Source organism: Macaca nemestrina, chromosome 4 (genome assembly GCF_043159975.1).
Source record: "Macaca nemestrina isolate mMacNem1 chromosome 4, mMacNem.hap1, whole genome shotgun sequence".
Classification (NCBI taxonomy): Eukaryota; Metazoa; Chordata; class Mammalia; order Primates; family Cercopithecidae; genus Macaca; species Macaca nemestrina.
This window is the reverse complement of record NC_092128.1, coordinates 151,063,818-151,091,047: the sequence shown is the minus strand read 5'-3', so window position 1 is coordinate 151,091,047 and position 27,230 is coordinate 151,063,818. Positions and strand designations below refer to the sequence as shown.

Here is a 27,230-nt window from a genome sequence, read left to right as displayed (position 1 = left end):
AGGCAGGAGGATCTCTTGACCCTGGGAGGTTGAGACTACACTGAGCCATGTTTGTGCCACTGCACTCCAGTCTGGGCAACAGAGTTAGATCCAGTCTCAGAAAAAAAAAAAAAAAAAAAAAAAACACTCCAAAAACTACTAAATTCCGTGCCCCTCAAGACTGTCTGGGAGCTGACATTCTAATGCTGGAAGAACTTAGTGGTTCAGATCCGAGTTCTGGAGCCAGAAGGCCTGGGTTTGAATTCCAGCTCTACTCTTCAGGAGTACATAACCTTGAGCAAGTTACCTATTCGCTCTAGATCTCAGCTTCCTTCTCTGTAAAATACGGAGAATGCCAGCAACCTGACACGGGGCTGTAGGGAGGATTAAATTAGCTAATATTCAGTGCAGTATATAGTAAGTGTTCAATAAATACCAGCTGTTTTGGCCGGGTGTGGTGGCTCATGCCTGTAATCCCAGCACTTAGGGAGGCCATGGTGGGGGATCACCTGAGGTCAGGAGTTTGAGACCAGCCTGGCTAACATGGTGAAACCCTGTTTCTACTAAAAATACAAAATATTAGCTGAGCGTGGTGGTGAGTGCCTGTAATCCCAGCGACTAGGGAAGCTGAGGCAGGAGAATTGCTTGAGCCTGGGAGGCGGAGGTTGCAGTGAGTCAAGATCATGCCATTGCACTCCAGCTTGGGCAACAAGAGTGAAACTCTGTCTCAAAATAAATAAATAAATAATAAAAATAAATAAATAACCATTTTTATGATGACCTCACCTTGTATAGTGAGCGATAACCCTCAATACATGGGACTGTCATGGTGCCAACCACCACAGTAGTGCCCAATGAGTCACACCCCTGGTATTCACACACTGGGACTCTCCCCTCCCAAAACAAATAAGGTAAACTCAGGGAACCACTAGGACATTGCAGAAATGATAGTGTATGGTTCCTAAGGCCAGATCATAAAAGACATTACAGCTTCTGCCTTGTTCTGTTAAGTTGCTAAGTTTGGGGGAAACAAGCTTCCATGTGGCTGTGAAGACACAGCCACACTACAACCCAGCACTAACTCACCAGCCAAGTGAGGGGGCTTAGACTCTCCAGCCCCAGTCAAGCCATCAGATGACAGCAGCCCCAGCCAACCTCTGACTACAGGAAACACCACGGACTGGAGCCACACAGCTAAAGCTCTCAAATTCCTAACCCCTTGAGGCTTTGAGAGAGAGTAAGTGTTTCTTGTTATTTTAAGCCACAATGCTCTGGCATACTTCGTTACAAAGCAATCACTGACCTGTACAAACTGTGGTTCTGTCTAGCAAAGTGCAGCCCTGAACAAATTTGACAAATGATTGTATGCATGGCTCAACTGCATGTCTTCCTAGAAATTAAAGGGAGTGGCATACAGCTTTATGGGGGGCCTGGATTCCTAGAGTCAGTTTGGGTTGAATGTGGCTGCTATGCAACCTTGAGCAAATAAGGTTTCTTTTCTTTTTCTTTTTCTTTTCTTTTCTTTCTTTCTCTCTTTCTTTCTTTCTTTCTTTTTTTTTTTTTTTAAAAGACAGATTTTCACTCCGTTGCCCAAGTCAGAGTGCAGTGGCACTATCTCAGCTCACTGCAACCTCCACCTACCAGGTTCAAGCAATTCTCGTGCCTCAGCCCCCTGAGTAGCTGGGATTATGGGTGTGTGTCAGACACCGTGCCTCGCTAATTTTTGTATTTTTAGTAGAGACAGGGTTTCACCATGTTGGCCAGGCTGGTTTCAAACTCTTGACCTCAAGTGATCCTTCCACCTCGGCCACCCAAAATGCTGGGATTTCAGGCATAAGCCACCTTGCCTGGCCTCGCTGTAATTTTTTTTTTTTTTTAATCAAAACTAGCCAAACGCAGTGGCTCACATTTGTAATCCCAGCACTTTGGGAGGCCAAGGAGGGCAGATCGCCTGAACCTAGGAATTCAAGACCAGCCTGGGCAACATGATGAAACTCCATCTCTACAAGAAATACATAAAATTAGCTAAATGCGGTGGTGCATGCCTGTAGTCCCAGCTACTCAGGAGGCTGAGATAGGAGGATCGCTTGAGCCCTGGAAGTGGAGGTGAACCGAGATGAACCGTTACCATACTCCAGCCTGGGTGACAGAGTGAGACCCCATCTCAAAAAAAATAAAAAATAAATAAATAAATAAAAATCGAAAATGTAAAACTCAGGGATTCTAATGCCTACATTGCAGAATTAGTGAAAAGATTAGGGAATGGCACCTGTAGCATGCCTGGAACAAAGCCCAGAGGGGAGCTGGCCCGTCATGACCACCCTGCAGCCAGCAAGGGCTTTTCTCTTGCTCCTCTCAGAAGCGAGCAAACCAAGCCAGGCGTGAAGGCTCATCCCTGAAACCCCAGCACTTTGGGAGGCTGAGGCGGGTGGATCACTAGAGCCCATGAGTTGGAGACCAGCCTGGGCAACATGGTGAAACCTCATCTCTACAAAAAGATACAAAAATTAGCCAGGCATGATGGCACACACCTGTGATCTCAGTGCCTCAGGAAGCTGAGGCAGGAGGATTGCTTGAGCCCTGGAGGTGGAGGCTACAGTGAACCAAGACTCTACCACTGCACTCCAGCCTGGGCAACAGATTGAGACTCTTTCTCAAAAAAAAAAAAAAAAAAAAGTTGGCCAGGCACAGTGTTGGCCAGGCGCAGTGGCTCACGCCTGTAATCCCAACACTTTGGGAGGCCAAGGTGGGTGGACCATCTGAGGTCAGGAGTTTGAGACCAGCCTGGCCAACATGGAGAAACTCCATCTCTACCAAAAAAAAAAAAAAATACAAAATTTAGCTGGATGTGGTGGTACACACTGTAGTCCCAGCTACTCGGGAGGCTGAGGCAGGAGAATTGCTTGAACCCAGGAAGCGAAGGTTGCAATGAGCTGAGATAGCACCACTGCACTCCTGCCTGGGCTACAGAGTGAGACTCTATCTCAAAAAAAATAATAATAATAGGTGAGCAAACCAGGCTCCCCTGGGCGAGGTGGTCTGCCCCAAAGAGACCCAACTGCAGCCTGTGTAAGGCAGGGCCTGTGCCTCCTGCAAAGCCAGCCTGTGGGTCACCTACCCCAGCCCCTCCCAGCTCAGCAGAGAATGTCACTAGGCAGACTGGATGTCCTGGTTCACCCCCCGGGCCGCCATGGGTCCCCCTGCCCCGACCCCCTACCCAGCATGGGTCCCCTCTGGGCAGGAGGCACCTGAGGTGGCTCTTCTTCCAGGAGATGGTGTGAAACACGGTGGACACCACGAAGAGGCCGCAGAGGCCAAGGCCGTAGATCCAGGCAGAGATGGTCTCCCAGTCATCGTCTGACAGGAAGTACAGGTTGGAGCTGCCCAGGATGCTGGGGATGATCCAGAACTGGAGGGGCAGGGACGGCGGGGACAGGTGCAGCAGCTGCGCAGCTCAGAGCACGCCTCCTGCCCCTTCCCCGGCTGAGCTGCCCAACGTGGCAGCACTCGTCTCTTGAAATGTGGTCAGTGCCACTGAAGAATGGAATCATTTTATTTTACTTTAATGGATTCAAGTGTAAATTTCCTTCCTTCCTTCCTTCTTTGCTACCTTCCTTCCTTCCGTTCCTCCCTCCTTCCTTTCCTTTCCTTCCTTCTTTTCATCCTTCCATCCTTCCTTCCTTCCTTCCTCCGTTCTTTCCTTCCTCTCCTTTCCCTTTTCCCCTTTTCTTTCCTTTCCTTTTTTCTTTTCTTTCTCTTTTCCTTTCCTCTTTCTCCTCCCTCCCTCCCTCTCTCCCCTCCTCCCTCCCTCCCTCCCTCCCTCCCTTACTTCCTTCCTTCCTCCCCCAGGCTAGAGTGCAATGGTACAATCACAGTTCACTGCAGCCTCAACACCCTGGGCTCAAGTGATCCTCCCACCTTGGCCTCCCAAGTAGCTGGGACTACAGGCACACACCACCATAACTGGCCAATTTTTACATTTTTTATAGAGATGGGGTCTGGCTATAATGCCCAGGCTGGTCTTGAACTCCTAACCTCAGGCGATCCTCCCACCTTGGCCTCCAAAGGACTGGGATTATAGGTGTGAGCCACCATTCCCAGCCTCAGGTGTCAATTTCAACAGCCACATGGGGCCAGTGGCTGCCAACCTGGACAGTGCAGGTCTAGATACTTGATTCAAATATCTCAAAGGGGTCCATGTAGGAAACGGTCAAAGACCACGTGCAGGGAGTGGCCGCCCCCACCACACCCCAGCCCCTCTCTGGGACACCACACAGAGAAGTATGATGTGCCACATGTCACACATCATCATCACAGATGTCCTGACCTCATCTGCTTGGACTGCCCTGAAGGAAGAGCCCAGCCCTGAGCAGCACAGGCGCCCAGGTACCATTCAGTTTGTAAATGGGTTTAAATAGTGGATGGTGGCCGGGTGCGGTGGCTCACACCTGCAATCCCAGCACTTTGGGAGGCTGAGGCGGGTGGATCACGAGGTCAGGAGATCAAGACCAGCCTGGCCAATATGGTGAAACCCCGTCTCCACTAAAAAATACAAAAAATTAGCCAGGCATGGTGGCACGCGCCTGTAATCCCAGCTACTCAGGAGGCTGAGACAGGAGAATTGCTTGAACCCGGGAGGTGGAGATTGCAGTGAGCTGAGATCGTGCCACTGCACGCCAGCCTGGTGACAGAGCAAGACTCCATCTCAAAAAAAAATTTATTTTTAAGTAGTGGATGGTCCACCATGATTCACTGGAGAGAATGGAATCTCCAAATCCTCTGCCTTTATAGGTGCATGGCCTGGCCCTTCCCAGCCCCTCTACTCTGCTTTTCCCTACTCTCCCTCCTGCTCTGCCCCAAGTCACTATGCCTTGGCCTTCCTGGCCTTTGTCCAGTTGTCCCAACACTTTCCTGCCTCGGGGGCTCTGCACATGCTGTTCCCTTGTCCTCAACATGCTGTTCCCTTCACTCCCTGGGAGACTGGCTCCTAGTCATCCTTCAGCAGCTGGTTAATATCACTCTGGTAGGAGCACCTGCTCTGTCCTTTGACTGACACAGGCCTCTCCTGTTGTCTATAGCACCTGGTGCCCTCTCTCCCTGGCAGCCCCCACATCTTATATGATAGACTTACTTAATCATTATTTCCCCCACACAACATGAGCTGCACAGGGTCACCAGTGCACGGTGGGCACCTAACAAATATATACTGAGGGAGGCAGGTAGGAAGGAAGGAATGCTGGAAGAGCCCTTTTGGGAAGAAGTGGGCAAGTCAGGGCCTGGTGCAGTGGCTCACACCTGTAATGCCAGCACTTTGGGAGGCCAAGGTGGGTGGATCACTTGAGGTCAGGAGTTCGAGACCAGTCTAGCCAACATGACAAAACCCCGTCTCTACTTTAAAAAAAAAAAAAAAAAAAAAAAAGCCAGGCGTGGTGGCAGGTGCCTGTCTGCTAGTCAGGAGGCTGAGGCAGGAGAATCACTTAAACCCAGGAGGCAGAGGCTGCTCTGAGCCACGATCACGCCACTGCACTCCAGCTTGGGTGACAGAGAGAGACTCTGTCTCAAAAGAAATAAATAATTTTAAACATTTTTTAAAGAAAAGTAGGCAGTGAGAATTCATCCCCAACAATGTGCATCCTCCAGGACTCACTGAAAAGCAATCTGTCTGCAAAATCAACCCAGGTGAGTCCCAAAGGAAGGAGGTGTCCCAAAGGCTGGGCGCCTGGATGTCGGGGCTGGATGGGGACAGGTCAACAGCAATGCACCAGAATGGGATGGCTCCTTAATAAGAGGCCATCAGCCACCTACATGTCCATCTGCACATGACAGACTGAACATCAACAGGGAAGATAGAAGCCTTGCTGTAGGCGACGGAATTATAACTTTAAAAAATCATTTCTGGCCAGGTGTGGTGGTTCATACCTGTAATTCCAGCACTTTGGGGGGCCAAGGCCAGGAGGATCACCTGAGGTCAGGAGTTCAAGACCAGCCTGGCCAACATGGTAAAACCCCACCTCTACTAAAAATACATAAACTAGCTAGGCATGGTGGCTTGTGCCTGTAATTCCAGCCACTCGGGAGGCTGAGGCAGGAGAACTGCTTCAACCCAGGAGGCAGAGGTTGCAGTGAGCCAAGATTGCACCACCACACTCCAGCCTGGGTGACAGAGTAAGACTCTGTCTTGAAAAAAAAGAAAAAAGAAAAACACAAAAAATTAGCCGGGCTTGGTGGCAGGTGCCTGTAGTCCCACCTACTCGGGAGGCTGAGGCAGGAGAATGGCATGAACCCGGGAGGTAGAGATTGCAGTGAGCCGAGATCGTAACACTGCACTCCAGCCTGGGGGACAGAGTGAGACTCCGTCTCAAAAAAAAAAGAACTCAGTGTGGTCCTGGCACACACCAAGTTCAAATCAGCACCAGCCACTCCTTTCTATTACACCGGCAGCTCGTCGTGAAAGCCCTGGGCTCAGGCCAAACACACAATAGACCCCGGGGTCGAACAGGTCAAGGTGGGGGGTTTGAGAATTAATTCTCAAAGGTGGGGTTACAGGTGCCTGCCACCATGTCCAACTAATTTTTGCATTTTTAGTAGAGATGCGGTTTCACCATGTTGGCCATGCTGGTCTCAAACTCCTGACCTCAGGTGATCTGCCCGCCTCAGGCTTCCAAAGTACTGGGATTACAGGCGTGAGCCACCACGCCCGGCCCCATCAAAGGTTCTTAGAGCAAGACAGAGGCAAGCCCAGCACTGCAGCCCAATTTACCCCAGTGGCCTTCCCTCGAGACGCACTCACTCTTCTGAGGGCCTGAGGAATGGGCCACTTGGGACATACGTGAAGGAGTTGCCTTCCCCCACCCCCCTCCCTGGAAGTGTCCCCATCTCAGCCCTGAACCCCCCAAAAGCCAACTCACAGCATGGGTGGCACAGTTGGCCGCATGTTCATACTCTGTGGGCTGGTACCTCTTGTGGGCAGGGACTCGGTGGTTCATGAACCTAGAAGGAGAGGGAGAGTTCCAGAGGGAGAATTCCAGGAAGCTCTGCTGGGAAAGAGGTGCCATCCGAATTCCCAGGAAGCCTGAAGACCTCACTTCCTACCGGTAGGAAAAGAAGAGCACTCCTCCATTTTCCTATCCCCCCTCCTCTTCCCTCCCCTCCCTCACTCTTTCTGATCATTAAATGGTTTTGGGTTACCCAATATTTTGTGCCTAATCCCCAGTGTGGTGTTTGTTACAAAATTTTGCTAAATGCTAAATGTGGCATTCTCTTTGTTTACTTTTTTTTGAGACAGAGTCTCACTTTGTCAAAAGACTGGAGTATAGTAGCGTGATCTTGGCTCACTGCAACCTCTGCCTCCCAAGATCAAGCAATTCTCTTGCCTCAGCTTCCTGAGTAGCTGGGTGTGTGCCACCAAGCCCGGATAATTCTTGTATTTTTAGTAGAGATGGGGTTTCACCATGTTGGCTGGTCTCGAACTCCTGACCTCAGGTGATCCGCCCACCTCAGCCTCCCAACGTGCTGGGATTACAGGTGTGAGCCACCATGCCTGGACTTTTTTTTTTTTTTTTTTTTTTACAAAGGGTCTCACTCTGTCACTAAGGCTGGAGTGCAGTGGTGCAATCATGGCTCACTGCTGCCTCCACCTCCTGGGCTCAAGCAATCCTCCCGTCTCAGCCTCCTGAGATGCTGGGACTACAGGCACAATCTACCATGCCCGGCTACATTTTTTTTGTATTTTTTATAGAGACAGGGTTTCATCACGTTGCCCAGGCTGGTCTCGAACTCCTGGGCTCAAGCGATCCTCCCACCTTGGCTTTCCCAAAGTGCTGAGATTACAGGCGTGAGCCACTGCTTCTGGCCTCATTTCCTGTTTTTTATTTTCTCTAAGTACAACTTACGAACAATATAGCTCTGCAAGGGGTCAGCTCGAAGGATTTTTACAGATGCATAGACCCACACAACCACCATCCAGGAAGAGCTACGGCTCACTTCTCACCCCCAAGAAAGTGCCCAGTGCCCCCTCCCATGGGTACATTTTCCCCAGGGAAACCACCCTCTGCCGTTGTCATCTTGGATTTGTTTCCCCTGTTCTTGAACTTGCTCAATGAACTCATACAGAACACGCTGTTTTGTGTCTCGCTTCTTTTGCTTAATGTGATTTTTTTGAGATTCATCCACATTTTGGGGTACAGCAACTGGTAGTTTTCATGGCTGTATCGTATTCCACTGGGTGAACAGACCACAAGTGACTTATCCAGCCCACTGCAGGGGGACACTCCTGTTTGGGGACATTATGGATAACTCGGCCCATGAACATTTTTATGCACATGTTTTGGTGAACACACGCACTTATTTCTGCTGGGCTCAGGTGAAATTGCTACATGACTTTATCTTAAAAATAAACATTTCTGGCCAGGTGTGGTGACTCACGCCTGTAATCCCAGCACTTTAGGAGGCCAAGGTGGGCAAATCACTTTAGGCCAGGAGTTCGAGACCAGCTTCATTAACACGGTGAAACACCGTCTCTACTAAAAATACAAAAATTAGCTGGAAGTGGTGGCATGTGCCTATAATCCCAGATACTTGGGAGGCTGAGGCAGGAGAATCGCTTGAGGGAGGTAAGGGTTGCAGTGGGCCGAGATCATACCATTGCACTCCAACCTGGGCGACAGAGTAAGACTCCATTTCAAAAAAAAATGTTAGCCGGGCGTGGTGCCACAGGCCTGTAATCCCAGCTACTTGGGAGGCTGAGGCAGGAGAATCATTTGAACCTGGGAGACGGAAGTTGCAGTGAGCCGAGATCGTGCCACTGCATTCCAGCCTGGGTGACAGAGACAGAGTCTTTCTCAAAAAACAAAACAAATCAAACAAACAAAACAAAAATTTCTATGTTTTGTGTGTCTTTTTAGAATCTTCAGAGCGTTATCACCTCTGTTTAATCCTCACTGGAGCACCATGTGGAGCTATTGGCCATTTTACAGATGGAGAAGCTACAGGGCAGGGAGGTGAGGGAAGGAGATCACAGGGCGGGAAGGGGCTCAACCCAGCCCCGGTTGACTCCAATGTCTGGTTATGCCTTGACGCAAGTCTGTGCTGGGGGACTTAGGTCAGGATGGGAAGACAGACGAGGGTTGGCTGGAAAGGAAAGAAGCATCCAAGAGCTGGTGGTAAGGTCTGCACACACCTGGCCGTCAGACCAGCAGCCAGGACCACAGCAGCATGCATGTCTTTGGCCACAGAGGCTCGGAATCAGCTCACCTGAACGTTGCCAAGCAGCAGCCACCCAATGGGTTAAACTCCACTAAACACACCAAAAACCTTCCCCCCATGTCTGATGGTTACTTTGTAGACTGCCCCCCAAACAAACGAGTGTATGGTTCAGAACAAATGACTCCATGCAGTATATATGGGGCACTAAGCATTTATTGGGCACTTTCTGTATGCTGGTGTCACACCAGGAGGTCATGGAGCATTTATTCAGCATCTCCTGTGTGCTGGCTCCATGCTGTAAAGACCCTGGAACATTTGTTGAGCACCTTCTGTGTGCTGGCTCCATGCTAAGTATAGTTCATGGAGCATTTATTAAGCATCTTTTGTGTGCTGGCTCCATGCTAAATACAGCTCATGGAGCATTTGTTAAGCACCTCCTGTGTGCTGGATCCAGGTTAAGTACAGTTATGGAGCATTCATTGAGCACTTTCCGTATGCTGGCCTTATGCTAAGTACAGCTTATGGAGCACTTATTAAGCACCTTGTGTGTTGGCTCCATGCTAACTATAGTTCATGAAGCACTTAATAACCACCTTTGGTGTGCTGGCTCCATGCTAAGTATAGTTCATGAAGCATTTATTAAGTACCTTTTGTGTGCTGGCTCCATGCTAAGTGCAGCTCATGGAGCATTTATGAAGCACCTCCTGTGTGCTGGCTCCAGGCTAGTAAAGACCCTGGAACATTCGTTGAACACCTTCTGTGTGCTGGCTCCGTGTTAAGTACAGTTCATGAAGCATTTATTAAGCATCTTTTGTGTGCTGGCTCCATGCTAAATACAGCTCATGGTGCATTTGTTAAGCACCTTCTGTATGCTGGATCCAGGTTAAGTACAGTTATGGAGCATTCATTGAGCACCTTCTGTACGCTGGCCTCATGCTAAGTACAGCTCATGGAGCACTTATTAGGCATCTTCTGTGTGCTGACTCCATGCTAAGTATAGTTCATGAAGCATTTATTAAGCACCTTCTGTGTGCTGGCTGCATGATAAATGCAGCTCATGGAGCATTTATTAAGCACCTTCTGTGTGCTGGCTCCATGCTAAGTGTAGTTCATGACGCATTTATTAAGCACCTTCTGTGTACTAGATCCATGCTAAGTACAGCTCATAGAGCATTTATTAAGCACCTTTGATATGCTGGCTCCATGCTAAGTATAGTTCATGAAGCATTTATTAAGCACCTTCTGTGTGCTGGCTCCATGCTAGTACAGACCCTGGGGCATTGATTGAGCACCTTCTGTGTGCTAGCTCTATGCTAGCATAGTTCAGGGTTCATTTATGAAGCACATTGTGTATGCTGGCTTCATGTACGCTGGTGAGGGCAGGGCAGGAGTGAAAGCTGGGCAGGGAAGTCTGCCAGGCACTGACACTCTGATTTGCCCTGGGACACTTGGTGCCTGGGTGAATCCAAGGGTCCAATGGTCCAGGTGACTGCTGTCTGCCTGCATCCAGCTGGGACTCCATGGTCACGTGATTCCACAGTCAGTCAAGTGACTTCAACACCAGGGTCACACTGAGCCCATTCGACAGTTGAGAAAACTAAGACCCCTGGGCCAGGCTTCTGCACCAAGCTAAAGAGACACCAACGTCCCATCTCCCATGGCCTCAGCACCCTTGCAGGGGCAGACTGAAAACTGGAATTATAGTCACAGAGAACATGGAGGACCCACCCTGGGGACCCCACTGAAGCCTCCCCAGGAGCCCAGAATATGCCACCCATCCACCCACCTTCCTCAAGGTGGGCCAGGAAGCTGCCTGTGGCCAAGACTGGCTTATGTTTGGTTTTTTCTTTTGTTTTGTTTTCTGTTTTTTTGAGATGGAGTCTCTTTTTCTTGAGATGGAGTCTTGGTCTGTTGCCCAGGTTGGAGTGCAATGGCACTGTCTCAGCTCACTGCAGCCTCTGCCTCCCGGGTTCAAGCGATTCTCCTGCCTCAGCCTCCCTAGTAGCTGGAACTACAGGCACATGCCACCACACTCGGCTAATTTTTGTATTTTTAGTAGAGACGGGGTTTCACTATGTTGGCCAGGTTGGTCTCAAACTCCTGACCTCATGATCTGCCTGCCTCAGCCTCCCAAAGTGCTGGGATTACAGGCGTGAACAACCGCACCCCGCCAGGATTGGCTTATTAACTAATAAGTAATAACAACAAAAATAGTGATATGGGTTGAACCGTGTCCTCCCAGCATTCAAGTGTTGAAGCCCTAATTCCCAGTATTGAGAAGGGGACCTCATTTGGGAACAGGATTGGAGCAGATTTCATTAGTTAAGATGAGGCCAGGGTTGGGTGTGGTGGCTCACGCCTGTAATCCCAGCACTTTGGAAGGCCGAGGCAGGCAGATCATGAGGTCAGCAGATCGAGAGCATCCTGGCTAACACGGTGAAACCCCATCTCTATTAAAAATACAAAAACTTAGCCGGGCATGGTGGCGGGTGCCTGTAGTCCCAGCTACTTAGGAGGCTGAGGCAGGAGAAAGGCATGAACCCGTGAGGCAGAGGTTGCAGTGAGCCGAGATTGCACCACTGCACTCCAACCTGGGCAACAGAGTGAGACTCAATCTCGGGAAAAAAAAAAAAAATGAGGCCAGACTGCATTAGGGTGGGCCCCCATCCAATATGAGTAGGGTTCCCTAAGAAGACGAAACAGGCCGGCCATGGTGGCTCACACCTGTAATCCCAGCACTTTGGGAAGCAGAGGCAGGTAGATCACCTGAGGTCAGGAGTTCAAGACCAGCCTGGCCAACATGGCAAAATCCCATCTCTACTAAAAAAAAAAAAAATACAAAAATTAGCGAGGCATACTGATGGGTAACTGTAATCCCAGCTACTCGGGAGGCTGAGGCAGGAGAATCACTTCAACCTGGGAGGCAGAGGTTGTGCTGAGCCAAGATCGTGCCACTGCACTCCAGCCTGGGCAACAAGAGAGAGACTCCATCTCCAAAAAAAAAGACGAAAGAGACACAGAGAGGACAACGTCAAATGAAGACAGAGACACACGGGGAGGACAGCCATGTGATGTTGGAAGCAGAGATTATGGCAATGCGAAGAAATATCTGCTGTTGTAAGCCGCTGGTGTGTGATCACCTGTGATTTCAGCCCTCGCACACAAACAAGCATATCGTGCTTGTTTTATTCTTTATTTTTAATTATTTTTAAATGAGACTGAGTCTTGCTCTATCACCCAGGCTGGAGTGCAGTGGCACCATCTCGGTTGATTGCAAACTCTGCCTCCTGGGTTCAAGCGATTCTCCTGCCTCAGATCCTGAGTAGCTGGGATTACAGGTGCCTGCCACCACACCTGGCTATTTTTTGTATTTTTAGTAGAGATGGGATTTCACCATGTTGGCCAGGCTGTTCTCGAACTCCTGACCTCAAGTGATCCACCTGTCTCAGGTTCCTAAAGTGCTGGGATTACAGGCGTGAGCCACCACGCCCAGGCCTTTGCTGTTGGTTTTTGTTGTTTTTTGAGAAAGGGTCTTGCTCTGTGGCCCCACTGTCATAGCTCACTGTAGCCTCGACCTCCTGGGCTCAAGCCCAGCCTCCCGAGTAGCTGGGATTACAGGCGCACACCACCACACCCGGCTAACTTTTTTTTTTTTTTTTTAATTTTTATTTTTGTAGAAGTGAAGTCTCACCATGCTTTCCAGGCTGGTCTCAAACTCCTGACCTCAGTTAATCCTCCCACCTCAGCCTCCCAAAGTATTGGGATTACAGGCATGAGCCACTGCACCTGGCCTCTTTACCTTTTTCTTTTGAAACAGAGTCTCACTCTGTCACCCAGGCTGGAGTGCAGTGGTGTGATCACAGCTCACTGCAAGCTTGAACTCCTGGGCTCTAGGGATCCTCCCTCCTCAGGTGCACTCCACCATGCCCAGCTAACATTTTTTAATTTTTGTAGAGATAGAGTCTCACTATGTTGCTCAGGCTGGTCTCAAACTCCTAGGCTCAAGCAATCCTCCTGCCTCAGCCTCTTGAGTAACTGGGATTACAGGTGCATGCCACCACACCCAGCTAATTTTTAAATTTTTTGTAGAGACTGGGTCTTGCTCTGTTGTCCAGCCTGGTCTCAAACTCCTGACCTCAAACAATCGTCCTCCCTTGGCCTCCCAAAGTGCTGGGATTATAGGCATGAGCCACCATGCCAGGCCTCACAGTACTCATTTAGAGAGACTCTGCCCAAAAGCCCTCCAGGAGGCCGGGCCAATTTATGCTTCCCACCAACTGGGCAGGGAGTCCGGAGACCAGCTGTGAGGGTGCGGCTTGCACCGGCCTCCAAGGTGGGAAACCTATTCTCCCCCTGAGGTCTCCCCCTCTACCTGCCACCAGGTGCAGGTCTGCAGCCCTGGCTCCCCCTGCTCCTGTAACAAACACCAGGAAACCACCAAGGGTGCCAGCCACATGGGTCCCAGGGTGATGTCACGGTTGCCGTGGTGACCTGGGACGGACAGTTATTTATTTATTTCTGAGTTCCACAAGACTCTCCTTGTCTCTCAGTCACTGTGACCATTGAATGCTGGCAGAGAGGAGAGAGGGAGGCCCGGAGACAGGGCCGTGGGCAAACGACCAAGAAACAGCGTTCCCACCACCCTGAAGACCCGAGTACTTTCCCTTTAGCTCCTTGAAACCTCATTTCTTTCCTCCCTAAACCCCTAGTCGGGCATTTTAAGAAAAAGTGAATTCATATTTTCACTTCCATTCTAATTTACATAAAGTAAAATTTCCTCTTTTCTTGCTATAGTTTTGTGAGTTTTGACAAATGCGGAGAGTCCTATAACCACTACCGCCACCATCAAGATGAATAACAGATCCACCATCCCCCAGAATTCTCTCCTGCCCTCCTCTTTGCACCTGAAACCTCTGCCCAGCATCAGCCCAGCAGCCAAGACCCTGCCCCCTGTCCTCTGTGCTTTTTTTTGTTTTGTTTTGTTTTGTTTTGTTTTGTTTTGAGATGGAGTTTTGCTATCACCCAGGCTGAAGTGCAGTGGCACAATCTCAGCTCACTGCAGCCTCCACCTCTCAGGTTCAGGTGATTCTCCTGCCTCAGCCTCCTGAGTATATGGGATTACAGGCATGTGCCACCACCCCTGTCTAATTTTTGTATTTTTAGTAGAAATGGGAGGGGTCTCCCCATGTTGGCCAGGCTGATCTTGAACTCCCAACCTCTGGTGATCCACCTGCCTCAGCCTCCCAAAGCACTGGGATTACTGGCGTGAGCCACTGGGCCTGGCCTCTGTGCTTTGCCTTTTCCAGAATGTCACATACGCAGAGTCACACAGTAGTTGTACAACTTTTTTTTTTTTTTAATGTTTAAAGAGAATCTGTTGTATAAAGTCGAAAGTGCATTCTTAGGTGAAAAGAAACTGTACACTGAATGCCAAAGAGGGATTTACTTATCTTCTCGTAAAACGTATTGTGGTCGGGCACAGTAGCTCACGCCTGTAATCCCAGCGCTTTGGGAGGCCAAGGCGAGAGGATCATTTGAGACCAGCTTTGGTAACATAGCAAGACCCGATCTCTACAAATATTAAAAAATGACCTCGGTGTGGTGGCATGTGCGTGTTGTGCCAACTGCTTGGGAGGCCGAGGCAAGAGGATCGCTTCAGCCCAGGAGGTCAAGGCTGCAGTGAGCCAAGATCATGCCACTGCACTCCAGCCTGGGTGACAGAGCATGATCGTCTCAAAATAAAACAAAATGTATTGAAGGTAAATTTGTTTTATACTAAAAGAAAATGGCTCCTCCTAAATGTAACGTTATCTTTCCTGGTAATTTTTCTCGATTCTCTCATCTCTGTTTTTGCTCCTGCATCCCCTTTGCAGTCTGGCTTTGTTGTTCAGCAGGGAGCATCTGAGATTCTTCTCTGGTATTGCACGTCCCTTCCTTTTTACTGCTGAGCAGTATTGCTTCTCATGGACAAACCAGAGTTTGTTCATCCATTCTCCAGTTGAGGGATAATAAATGCATTTTTTTTTTTTTAAGATAGGGTCTATCACCCTGGCTGGAGTGCAGTGGTGCCATCATAGCTCACTGCAGCCTCGCACTACGGGGTCCAATCATTCCTCCTGCCTCAGCCTCCCAAGTAGCTGAGACCACAGGTACACACCACCATGCCTGGTTAATTGTTAAATTTTTTGTAGAGATAGGCTCTTGATATGTTGCCCAGACTGGTCTCAAACTCCTGGACTCAAGTGATCCTCTGGCCTCAGCCTCTCAAAGTATTGGGATTACAGGCATGAGACACTGTGCCCAGCCACAATGCCTTTTTTTTTTTTTTTTTTTTTGAGACAGTCTCCTAGGCTGGAGTGCAGTGGCGCAATCTCAGTTCACTGCAACTTCTCCCTCCTGGGTTCAAGCAATTCTCCTCTTTCAGCCTCCCAGGTAGCTGGGATTACAGGCATCCGCCACCACGCCCAGCTATTTTTTGAATTTTGAGTACAGACGAGTTTTTGGCATGTTGGCCAGGCTGGTCTCAAACTCCTGACCTCAAGTGATCTGCCCACCTCGGCCTCCCAAAGTGCTGGGATTACAGGCATGAGCCACTATGCCCAGGCCACAATGCTTATATTTCTTCCACCACCACACCCGACTAATTTTTTTTTATTTTTAGCAGAGACGGGGTTTTGCCATGTTGCCAAGGCTGGTCTCAAACTGCTGGCCTCAAGCGATCCTCCTGCCTCTGATTCCCAAAGTGCTGGGATTACAGGTGTGAGCCACTGGGACTGGTCTGGATGCATTTTTAACAAGTGAAATGGATAGATAAAATTAAGACTGTTAGAACAGAGCTGGCAGTCAGAGAGGCAGCCTTGACTGTGGGAAACTTGTCTTGAAAAAGCCAATGTTTCTAGCAGGCCGTGGCTGGTTAAACTAAAGGAGGGAAGTGGCCTTTTCTTCCTCCTCCCTGGAGAACAGAATCTTCATTTTGTAGCCAACCCTTACTGCTTAGCTGAGCACACGGCCATGGCTTGGTGGAGGACTCCCAAACCAAGCCAGGACCCAGAGCCAGATGCTGTCAGGAGACGAGGAGAGAATGATGAATTCTCACCCTGAACTTGAGTAGGTACAGGCTTTGGAGCTTGGCACTGTTGGGCAGAAAATGCCTGCATGGGCAGTTAACCGCTGTGTCAGCTAGGAAAAATTACTTAACGTCTCTGGGCTACAGCTTCCGGGTATGTAAAAGGGAATGATATTACCTAGCCTGCAGGTGTCATAAAGAATATGGTTTAAGGCCGAGCACGATGGCTCACGCCTGTGATTCCAGCACTTGGAAAGGCTGAGGCGGGCGGATAACCTAAGGTCAGGAGTTCAAAGCCAGCCTGGCCCACATGGTGAAACCCCGTCTCTACTAAAAATACAAAAATTAGCCAGGTGTGGTGGTGCATGCCTGTAACTCCAGGTCCTTGGGAGGCTGAGGCAGGAGAATCTCTTGAACCCGGGAGGCGGAGGTTGCACGGAGCTGACATCGCGCCACCATACTCCAGCCTGGGAGACAGAGCAAGACTCTGTCTCAAAAAAAGAAAAAAGAAAAAAAAAATTAGCTATACGTGGTGTTTGCATGACTGTAGTTCCAGCTACTTGAGAGGGTGAGGTGGGAGGATCACATGAGCCAGGAGGTCGAGGCTGCAGTGAGCTATGATCGTGCCACTGCACTCCAGCCTGGGCCACAGAGTGAGACCCTGTCTCAAAAAATAATAATAAAATACTGACAACTGGGCTCCACACCCAGAGATTTCAGTTTATTCCATCTGGGGTAAAGCCTGGATACTGGCATGTTTAGAAGTTTATTTATTTATTTATTTTTATTAGCATTTAAAAAATGGGCAGAGACAGTGAGACCTCATTTCCACAAAAAAATCAAAAAATTAGTCGGACGTGGTGGCATGCGTCTATACTCCCAACTACTCAGGAGGCTGAGGTGGGAGGATCACTAGAGCGCAGAGAGGCTGAGGCTGCAGTGAGTCATGATTGAGCCACTGCACTCCAGCCTGAATAACAGAGCGAGACCCCGCCTCAAAAAAAAAAAAAAATCAAAAAAATTGTATATGTTAATGGTGCTATACCATGAGGCACTGTGGAATGGCTCCAATATTAATTTCTTGCTTTGGACCCTGTAGTTGAGTTACATAAGATCTTCCACTAGGGGAACTGGAGAAAGGATACTCAGGATCTTTCTACCATTTTTGCAACTACCTGTGCATTTATAATTATTTCAAAATAAAAAGTTTTTGGCCAGGCACGATGGCTCATGCCTGCAATCCCAGCACTTTCGGAGGCCGAAGCAAGCAGATCACCTGAGGTCAGGAGTTTGAGACCAGCCTGGTCAATATTGAGAAACCCCATCTCTACCAAAAATATAAAAACTAGCCAGGCTTGGTGGTGCGCACCTGTAATCCCAGCTACTCGGGAAGCTAAGGCAGGAAAATCACTTGAACCTGGGAGGCAGGGGTTGCCATGAGCTGAGATCGTGCCACTGCACTCCAGTCTGGGTGACAAGAATGAAACTCTGTCTCAAAAAAACAGGAAAAAAAAATTTAAAGTGTAACCACATAAATGCCAAGATGCTCATCAAAATCAAATGAAAAAAATCAAGTAATAAAATTATATACACAACATGATTTCATTAGTGTAAAACACACACACACCCCAACATTTTAGAAACATAAATGCATAGAAATAGACTTGAAAGAAAACAGGGAGATCGGTGAGTTTGGGGGTGCTGGTCACAGAAGACTTTGCCCCCCTCCCTTATTTAACTTTTAGGATTGGGTGGGAGATAAAGAGTCTTTCATTTGACTTGTGTTGTTTGAATCTTTATAAGATTGTATTCACATTTTACTCATGTAACTACAACGAAAGTGTTATGTTTATTTCATTATTAATTTGTTTTGCAGAGATGGGGTTTCACTGTGTTGCACAGGCTGGTTGTGAACTCATGGGCTAAAGCAATCCTCCTGCCTCAGCCTTCCAAAGAGCTGGAATTGCAGGCATGGGCCATCACACCCAGCCTAAAAAATGCTAAAATTATACATGAAATGTTTGCCATAGAATATTTTACTTTATTTTATTTTTATTTTTATTGTTTTGAGACAAAGTCTCAGTCTGTTACCCAGGCTGGAGTGCAACGGCACGATCTCAGCTCACTGCAACTTCTGCCTCCCAGGTTCAAGCAATTCTCCTCCCTCAGCCTCCCAAGTAGCTGGGATGACAGGTGCTTACTATAACACCCAGCTAATTTTTTATATTTTTAGTAGAAACGGGGTTTCACCATGTTGGTCAGGATGGTCTCAAACTCCTGACCTAAAGTGATCCACCCGCCTCGGCCTCCCAAAGCGCTGGAATTACAGGCGTGAACCACCATGCCCAGCCCACATAGTCTTTAAAGGGTGTCTTAATCCATCTTCTGCTGGAATACCTGAGACTGGGTAATTTATAAAGAAACTATTATAGGCCGGGCGTGGTGGCTCATGCCTGTAATCCAGCACTTTGGGAGGCTGAGGCGGGTGGATCACCTGAGGTCAGGGGTTCAAGACCAGACTGGCCAACATGGCGAAATCCCGTCTCTACTAAAAATAAAAAAATTAGCCAGGCACAGTGGTGTGCACCTGTAATCTCAGCTACTTGAGAGGCTGAGGCAGGAGAATCACTTGAACCTGGGAGGTGGAGGTTGCAGTGAGCTGAGATCGCACTGCTGCGCTCCAGCTGGGCAACAGAGAGAGAAGAAAGAAAGAAAAAGAAAAAGGAAGAAAAGAAAGAAAAGGAAGGAAGGAAGGAAGGAAGGAAGGAAGGAAGGAAGGAAGGAAGGAAGGAAGGAAGGAAGGAAGGAAGGAAGGAAGGAAGAAAGGAAGAAAGGAAGGAAGGAAGGAAGGAAGGAAGGAAGGAAGGAAGGAAGGAAGGAAGGAAGGAAGGAAGGAAGGAAGGAAGGATATTATAAATTATAAATTACTTTTTGCTGTTTTGTTTTTTAGAGAAAATAATGACAGGTTCTCACCCTGTCATGCACGTTGAAATGCACTGGCACAATCAGAGCTTGTTGCAGGCTCCAATTCCTGGGTTCAAGCGATGTTCCTGCCTCTGCCTCCCAAGTAACTGGGACTATAGGCATGCACCACCACACCCAGCTAATTTTTAACTTTTTGTAGAGACAGGATCTCGCCATGTTGCCCAGGCTGGTCTTGAACTCCTGGGCTCAAGTGATCCCACCCCGCCTCAACCTCTCGAGGAGCTAGGACTACAGGTGTGCACCACTACATCCAGCTAATTTTTAAACATTTTTTTGTAGAGATGGGGTCTCACTATTGTTGCCCAGGCTGGTCTCAAACTCCTGGCCTCAAGCAGTCCTCCTCCTTTGGCCTCCCAAAGCACTGAGATTACAGGCATGAGCCACATCACCTGATCCTAAGAAAACAATTTAATTTATTTTTCTTTTCTTTTTTCTTTTTCTTTTTTTTTTTTTTTTTTGAGATGGAGTTTTGCTCTTGTCTCCCAGGCTGGAGTGCAGTGGCGTGATCTCAGCTCACTGCAACCTCCACCTCCCTGTTCAAGAGATTCTCCTGCCTCAGCCCCCCCCATAGTTGGGATTACAGGTGCCCACCACTATTCCCGGCTAACTTTTGTATTTTTAGTAGAGACGGGATTTTGCCATGTTGGTCAGGCTGGTCTCAAACTCCTGACCTCATGATCCACTCGCCTCAGCCTCCCAAAGTGCTGGGATTACAGGCATGAGCCACCATGCCTGGCCCAACAATTTAATTTCTTACAGCTCTTTAGGCTGGGAAATCCAGGGTCTAGGGACTGTGTCTGGGGGGGGGCCTTCTTGCTGCTGAGGATGCTGTAGAATCCCGAGGCAGTGTGGGGCATCCCGTGGTGAGGGGCCTGTATATGCTAACTCAAGTCTGTTTTTCTCCTCTTCTTTTTTTTTTTTTTTTTTTTTTTGAAACGGAGTCTTGCTCTGTAGCCCAGGCTGGAGTGCAGTGGCCGGATCTCAGCTCACTGCAAGCTCCGCCTCCCGGGTTCACGCCATTCTCCGGCCTCAGCCTCCCGAGTAGCTGGGACTACAGGCGCTGCCACCTCACCCGGCTATTTTTTGTATTTCTTAGTAGAGACGGGGTTTCACCGTGTTAGCCAGGATGGTCTCGATCTCCTGACCTCGTGATCCGCCCATCTCAGCCTCCCAAAGTGCTGGGATTACAGGCTTGAGCCTCACCCTCATGACCGCAGCTAATCCTAATCACCTCCCAAAGGTCCCACCCCTCAAATACCGCAAACTTCCCACCCTCTTAATACTGTTACAATGGGGATTAAGTTTCAGAATGAGTGTTTGAAGAGACAAACATTCGAAACACAGCAAGGGGCAGGGCCAGGACTTGGAAAGGCAGAAGGTATGAAAGAAAGCAAAGCCAACCGCTGGCTGTAGCAGAGGAGAGACTGGGGGAAACGGGCATGAGAAATGTTATTTTATTTATATTTCTGTGTTACTTGACCAGCTACAATGTTCGTATACTACCTCAGTGATCTTTTTAAAATCTAATCAAATAAAAAACATTTTAAATAAAGTCAAGTTTTGAAATCAACACTCAAGGCCAGATGACATCAAACAAGTTGCATCAAAGCTGGGGAGGGATGGCTGGGCTCGATGGCTCACGCCCATAATCCCAGCACTTAGGGAGGCTGAGGCTTGAGGCCAGGAGTTCAAGACCAGCCTGGGCAACATATCAAGACCCTTTCTCTACAAAAAAATTTAAAAATTAGCCAGGCGTGGTGGTGTGTACCTGTGGTCTCAACTGCCCAGGAGGCTGAGGCAGGAGGATAGCTTGAACCCAGGAATTTGAGGCTACAGTGAGCTGTACTCGTGTCACTGCACTCCAGCCTGGGTGACAGAGAGAGACCTTGTCTCAGAAAAAAAAAAAAGTCCTGGAAACTACCCAAATGCCACCCATGGTAGAATTAGCATGGAAATAGTCACACAATGGAACACTAGATAGTAATGAGAATGAATGAATTACAGCTTTCAGAAGAAATAAGGACACTCTGCAGACTGGAGACAAATGTTAAATGGCGGTGCATACACTTCCAATCTCTCTTTTTCTTTCTTTCTTTCTTTCTTTCTTTCTTTCTTTCTTTCTCTGTCTCTCTCTTTCTCTCTCTCTCTTTCTTTCTTTCTTTCTTTTCTTTGAGATGGAGTCTTGCTCTGTTGCCCAGGCTGGAGTGCAGTGGCACAATCTCTGCTCACTGCAACCTCTGCCTCCCAGGTTCAAGCAGTCTCCTGCCTCAGCCTCCTGAGTAGCTGGGACTACAGGTGCACAGAACCAACAGGCTAATTTTTTTTGCATTTTTACTAGAGATGGGGTTTCACCATGTTGGCCAGGCTGATCTCCAACTCCTGACCTCAAGCAATCCATCCACCTTGGCCTCCCAAAATGGCATTACAGGCATGAGCCACCGCACCTGGCCCAATCTATTTCTATAAACTTCAAGAACAGGCAGGCAGGTTTGATGAAGGTCTGATGAAGCCAGGAGAGTGGCTGCCTTTGATGGTAGTGAGGACTGACTAACGGGGTGTGAAGGGGTTCCCAGGGCCTGGCATGTTGAGCATCCTGACCTGGGTGCAGGGTCTGGCAGGCCCCAGTACCCCAGGCTCCCTCCTCCACAGTCTGGCAGGAGCCAGGCCCAGTCTCAGAGCTCAGCTTCTGCAATTCCTCCCTCTCTTTCTGGCCTGACCCAGCTGGGGTCTACCGCCCCCAGAGAGAAGCCTGACCCCTTTCATGAATGAGCCCAGGCCCGGGACCGCGGCTGCAGCCACCCCTAGCAGGTTGGGCTGGTGCCTGTCGGTGGCGACCCTGAGTCCCTTGGACAGAGGACTAGAGAGATTTGCCCAGGCTCCTACACAAAGGGGGTTCTGTCCGTCTGTCCCACAGAGGCAAAGGACCGCACAGGGCCAAGCTGGCCCCGGCTGTGCTAAGCCTCTCTCCCCCTCTCTGCTTGGCCCTGGCCGCTTCTTTGTGTCCATTCATGAATTCAAGGCTCCTCCTGAAAGGCCGGCAGTATCTTGGCTCAGTCTTTGGGAAACAGTCCTTGGACCGGTGCCACCTGGGAATGGTCATGAAATGAAATCCTGGGGCAGACAGTGATGGGAACAGGAAGGGGAATCTGAGCAAGGGATGGAAGGGGCCCGGGCTTGCATCTCGTGCCAGAGGCGGGGGACTCTGGCATGACCTGCAGGAGAGAGCATTCAGGTGCACTGTGGTGGCATCCCATGTGAACGGCCCCCTGGGCCTGGGGGTACTGACCCGACAGATCTGAGACTAGCTCCCAGCCTTGGCACCCACCCTGTGGCTAGCCAGGAAATCTCTTCCCCTGTGGGATAAGAAGGGTCCGTATCTCCAAAGCCAGAACCATCTCCCAGCCTCAGGAGGCTCCCATATACTATCAGGTGAGAAGGGGCCATGGTCATTACTGGTTGCTCTGAGTGGGGTTAGAAGGAGAGGTCGCCCCAACAAAGATAGGGGCCCCTTTGCCACCTGTTCGTCCTCAGCTAGCTCCTGGGTCGGCCTCTGTGAACAGGCCACAGACACCACCCCTCACTATCAAGCCCTCCTTCCACCTCCCCTAGGGGCTCTCACCCACCAATCATCTTCCAGAGATTCCTGTGACGTCATCAGCAGCCAATCAGAGTGTCCCAGGTTGGCGAGTCAGAGACAGCCTTACTTTGAGAGTTGGTAACTTTTCAGGCAATAGCAGAAAAAGGACACTTCTGGCCGGGCGTGGTGGCTCGCGCCTGTAATCCCAGCGCTTTGGGAGGCTGAGGCAGGTCGATCACTTGGGGCCAGGAATTCAAGACCAGCCTGGCCAACATGGTGAAACCCTGTCTCTACTAAAAATACAAAAATGAGCCTGGCGTGGTGGCGGGTGCCTGTAATCCCAGCTACTCAGGAGGCTGAGGCAGGAGAATCGCTTGAACCTGGGAGGCAGAGGTTACAGTGAGCCGAGATGTTACCACTGCACTCCAGCCTGGACGACAGAGTGAGACTCTGTCTCAAAAGAAAAAAAAAGAAGACACTTTTTTTAAACAGTCAAATAATGCATTTTATTATATTTTTCTTTATACTTTTTAAAACTTCTGTTTTAGGTTCAGGGGTACATGTGCAGGTTTGTTATGTAGGTAAATTGCATGTCACGGGGGTCTGGTGTCCCTGACTCAAATAAAGAAATAAATAAATGTCTTCCTAACAGCACCAGGAATTTTGCACCAGAAATGTATCTTTAAAGAGTCCTTGAGGTGACAAAATAATCCATGCCAAAGGACACTTTAAAGATACATTTGTGGTGCCACATTCCTGTTGCTGGTGGGAGGTCATTTATTTATTTATTTTTATTTTTTGAGATGAAGTCTCACCCTGTCTCCCAAGTTGAAGTGCAGTGACATGATCTCAGCTCACTGCAGCCTCTGCCTCCTGAGTTCAAGTGATCCTCCTGCCTCGGCCTCCCGAGTAGCTGGGACTACAGGCACGTGCCACCATGCCTAGCTAATTTTTGTATTTTTAGTAAAGACAGCGTTTTGCCATGTTGGCCAGGCTGGTCTTGAACTCCTGACCTCAGGTGATCCACTGCCTTAACCTCCCAAAGTGCTGGGATTACATGCGTGAGCCACCATGCCCGGCCTCATTTTTAATTTTTATTTTTTTTCTGTAGAGATGGGGGGGTCTTGCCATGTTGGCCAGGCTGGTCTCAAACTCCTGGTCTCATGTGATTCTCCTGCCTTGGCCTCCCAAAGTGCTGGGATTACAGGTGTGAGCCACCCGGCCCTGCCTGGGAGGACATTTCTTTTCTTATTTTTTCTTAATTAAAAAAATGTTTTTGAATTAATTAGAAATAGAGTCTTGCTATGTTGCCCAGGCTGGTCTTGAACTCCTGGCCTCAAGCAATCCTCCTGCCTCAGCCTCTCAAAGTGCTGAGATTACAGGCATGAGCCATACACGCAGCCCTAGGCGGACATTTCTAATTCCCACTACACTTTCCATCCTGTCTATACCTCTTTTTTTTTTTTTTTTTTTTTTTTTTTTTTTTTTTTTTTTGAGATGGAGTTTCACTCTTGTTGCCCAGGCTGGAGTGCAATGGTGCTATCTTGGCTCATTGCAACCTCTGCCTCCCAGGTTCAAGCGATTCTCCTGCCTCCACCTCCCAAGTAGCTGGGGCTACAAACACGCGGCACCACCACACCCGGCTTTACTGTTTGTTTGTTTTTTAGTAGAGACAGCGTTTCACCATGTTGGTCAGGCTGGTCTTGAACTTCTGACCTCAAGTGATCCACCCGCCTCGGCCTCCCAAAGTGCTGGGATTACAGGTTGAGCCACCACGCCCAGGCCCATCCTGTCTATACTTCTGTCCTAATTCCATTACAGCCAGTGACCCCTTAGGTAGTTGCAGTACACCTCAGGAGGTCCTACCCTTTTCTTTTTTCTTTTCTTTTCTTTTTCTTTTTTTTTTTTTTTTTTGAGATGGAGTCTCTCACTGTCGCCCAGGCTGGAGTGCAATGGCGCAGTCTTGGCTCATTGCAACCTCTGCCTCCTGTGTTCAAGCGATTCTCCTGCCTCAGTCTCCTGAGTAGCTGAGATTATAGTCGCCTGCTATCACGCTCGGGTAATTTTTTGTATTTTTAGTAGAGATGGAGTTTCACTATATTGGCCAGGCTGGTCTCAAACTCCTGACCTTGTGATCTGCCTGCCTCGGGCTCCCAAAGTACTGGGATTACAGGCATGAGCCACTGCGCCTGGCCTTTTTTCTGTATTTTTAGTAAATATGGGGTTTTATCATGTTGACCAGGATGGTCTCGATCTCCTGACCTCGTGATCCACCCGCCTCAGCCTCCCAAAGTGCTGGGATTACAGGCATGAGCCACCACCGTGCCCAGTCGGTCCTGCCCTTTTCAACTCACACCCTACCCATTTCACAGAAGAGAAGACTGAGACCCAACTGCTCTGCCCTGATGCCCCCTAGCAGTGCCCATTACCTAGCTTGTGTCAAAGGGCAGGGGGAGAGTTTAGGCTGACCACGCACATTGTGGCCACAGAAAACCTCTAGATTTGGAGTCCAGTGGCCAGCATGTTAGCCCTGCAGTCCAGCCCTGGCTGTGCAACCCAGGAAATGGTACTTAACCTCCCTGAGCTTGAAGCCCTTATGGAAAATTCCTGTCCTAGACACTTCACAAACTGCCTTGAGAGCCGAAGAGGAGGGCAGCTTGAAGACAAATCACTGTTGTTGACTGATTATTTTATTTTACTTTATTTTTTGAGACAGGATCTTGCTCTGTCACTCAACGTGCAGTGGCATGATCACAGCTCACTGCAGCCTCAAACCCCTGGGCTCAAGTGATCCTCCCACCGCAACCTCCTGAGTAGCTGGGACTATAGGTGCATGCCACCACCCCCAACTAATTTTCTGTTTATTTTTTGTAGAGATGGGGGTCTCACTATGTTGCCCAGGCTGGTCTTGAACTCCTGAGCTCAAGCAATCTTCCCACCTCAGCTCCCCAAACAGCTGGGGACTACAGGTGCACACTACCACATGCAAGAGTCCCTCTCTACAAAAAATGTAAAAATTAGCTGGGTATGGTGGCACGTGCCTGTAGTCCCAGCTACTGGGAAGGCTGAGGAGGGAGGATCGCTTGAGCCCAAGAGTTTGAGGCTGTAGTCAGCTATGATCAAACCACTGCACTTCAGCCTGGGCAACAGAGCAAGAAAAAAAAATTGGAATCCATTCTGAAAGATATTAGCAAATCTTAGGAAACATTAGCCCTGGGCTCACTTGGAGGGAGCAAAGGTGGCTCTAGTTCCAGAGATGAGGGGAGCCAGGGGAGAGCCCACCCTCCTGCTGGAACCAAGAGGCATGACCTGGTCAGCTCACCCCACGCTGGATCTGTGGAGCAGGCTCTGGAGTGGTCGATGCTCTCCATTTTTCAACCCTCTCAGCACTCCTAGTATTCCTGAAAAAGGACTGGTGGAAGATCAAGGAGGCCTTGGAATGGCCATTCTCCACCAAAATAGTCCAACCCTGGCCAGTGGCCATGGGTCCAGTGTGCCATCGCAGAGCTCAGAACACGAGAGACAGTCTCTCTGGGTCCTACTGAACCCTGCTACTTCTTCTTCTTCTTTTTTTTTTTTTTTTTTTTTTTTTGGTGAGACAGAGTCTAGCTTTGTTGCCCAGGCTGGAGCACAGTGGGGCGATCTCAGCTCACTGCAAGCTCTGCCTCCCAGGTTCACACCATTCTACTGGCTCAGCCTCCCAAGTAGCTGGGACTACAGGGTCCTGCCACCATGCTCGGCTAATTTTTTTTTTTTTTTTTTTTTTTTTTTTTTTTGTATTTTTAGTAGAGATGGGGTTTCACTCTGTTAGCCAGGATGTTCTTTGTTCTTTTTCTTCTTTTCTTCCCTCTCCCTCTCCCTCTCCTTCTTCTTCCTCCTCCTCCTTTTTTTTTTTTTCTTTCCTTCTCTCCTTCTTCTTTCCCTTTACTTTTTCTTCCTTCTTCCTTCCTCCTCCTCTTTCTTCTTCGTCTTCTTCCTCTCTCTCTTTCCTTCCCTCCCCTTTCTTTCTTTTTATTTTTTTTGAGACAATCTTGCTCTGTCACCCAGGCTGGAGTGCAATGGCGCAATCTTGGCTCACTGCAACCTCTGCCTCCCAGGTTCAAGTAATTCTCCTGCCTCAGCCTCCGGAGTGGCTGGGACTACAGGCACCCTCCATCATGCCCAGCTAATTTGTATATTTTAGTAGAGACGGGGTTTCACCATGTTGGCCCGGCTGTTCTTGAACTCCTGACCTCGTGATCCACCCACCTTGGTCTCTCAAAGTGCTGGGATTATAGGCATGAGCCACCTCACCCGGCCCTTCCCTCCCCTTTCTCCCTTCCTTTCCTTTGGAGACCTCACTCTGTCACCCAGGCTGGAGTGCAGTGGTGAAATCTTGGCTCACTGCAGCCTCCACCTCCAGGGTTCAAACGATTCTCC

At 49.1% G+C, this 27,230-nt stretch overlaps 1 protein-coding gene across 4 annotated transcripts in view; it reads right to left on the bottom strand.

Annotated features, from left to right (window-relative positions):
• Positions 1-27,230, bottom strand: part of LOC105499863 (monocyte to macrophage differentiation associated 2) — a 66,784-nt gene that overhangs the window by 26,543 nt on the left and 13,011 nt on the right. For all 4 annotated transcript variants that reach the window (XM_071095409.1, XM_071095406.1, XM_071095407.1 and 1 more), the window contains exons 2-3: positions 6,888-6,969; positions 3,228-3,388 (exon numbers count right to left, since the gene is read on the bottom strand). In XM_071095409.1, coding sequence (XP_070951510.1) covers positions 3,228-3,388; positions 6,888-6,969 — 243 coding nt within the window. The remainder of the gene's footprint in view (positions 1-3,227; positions 3,389-6,887; positions 6,970-27,230) is intronic.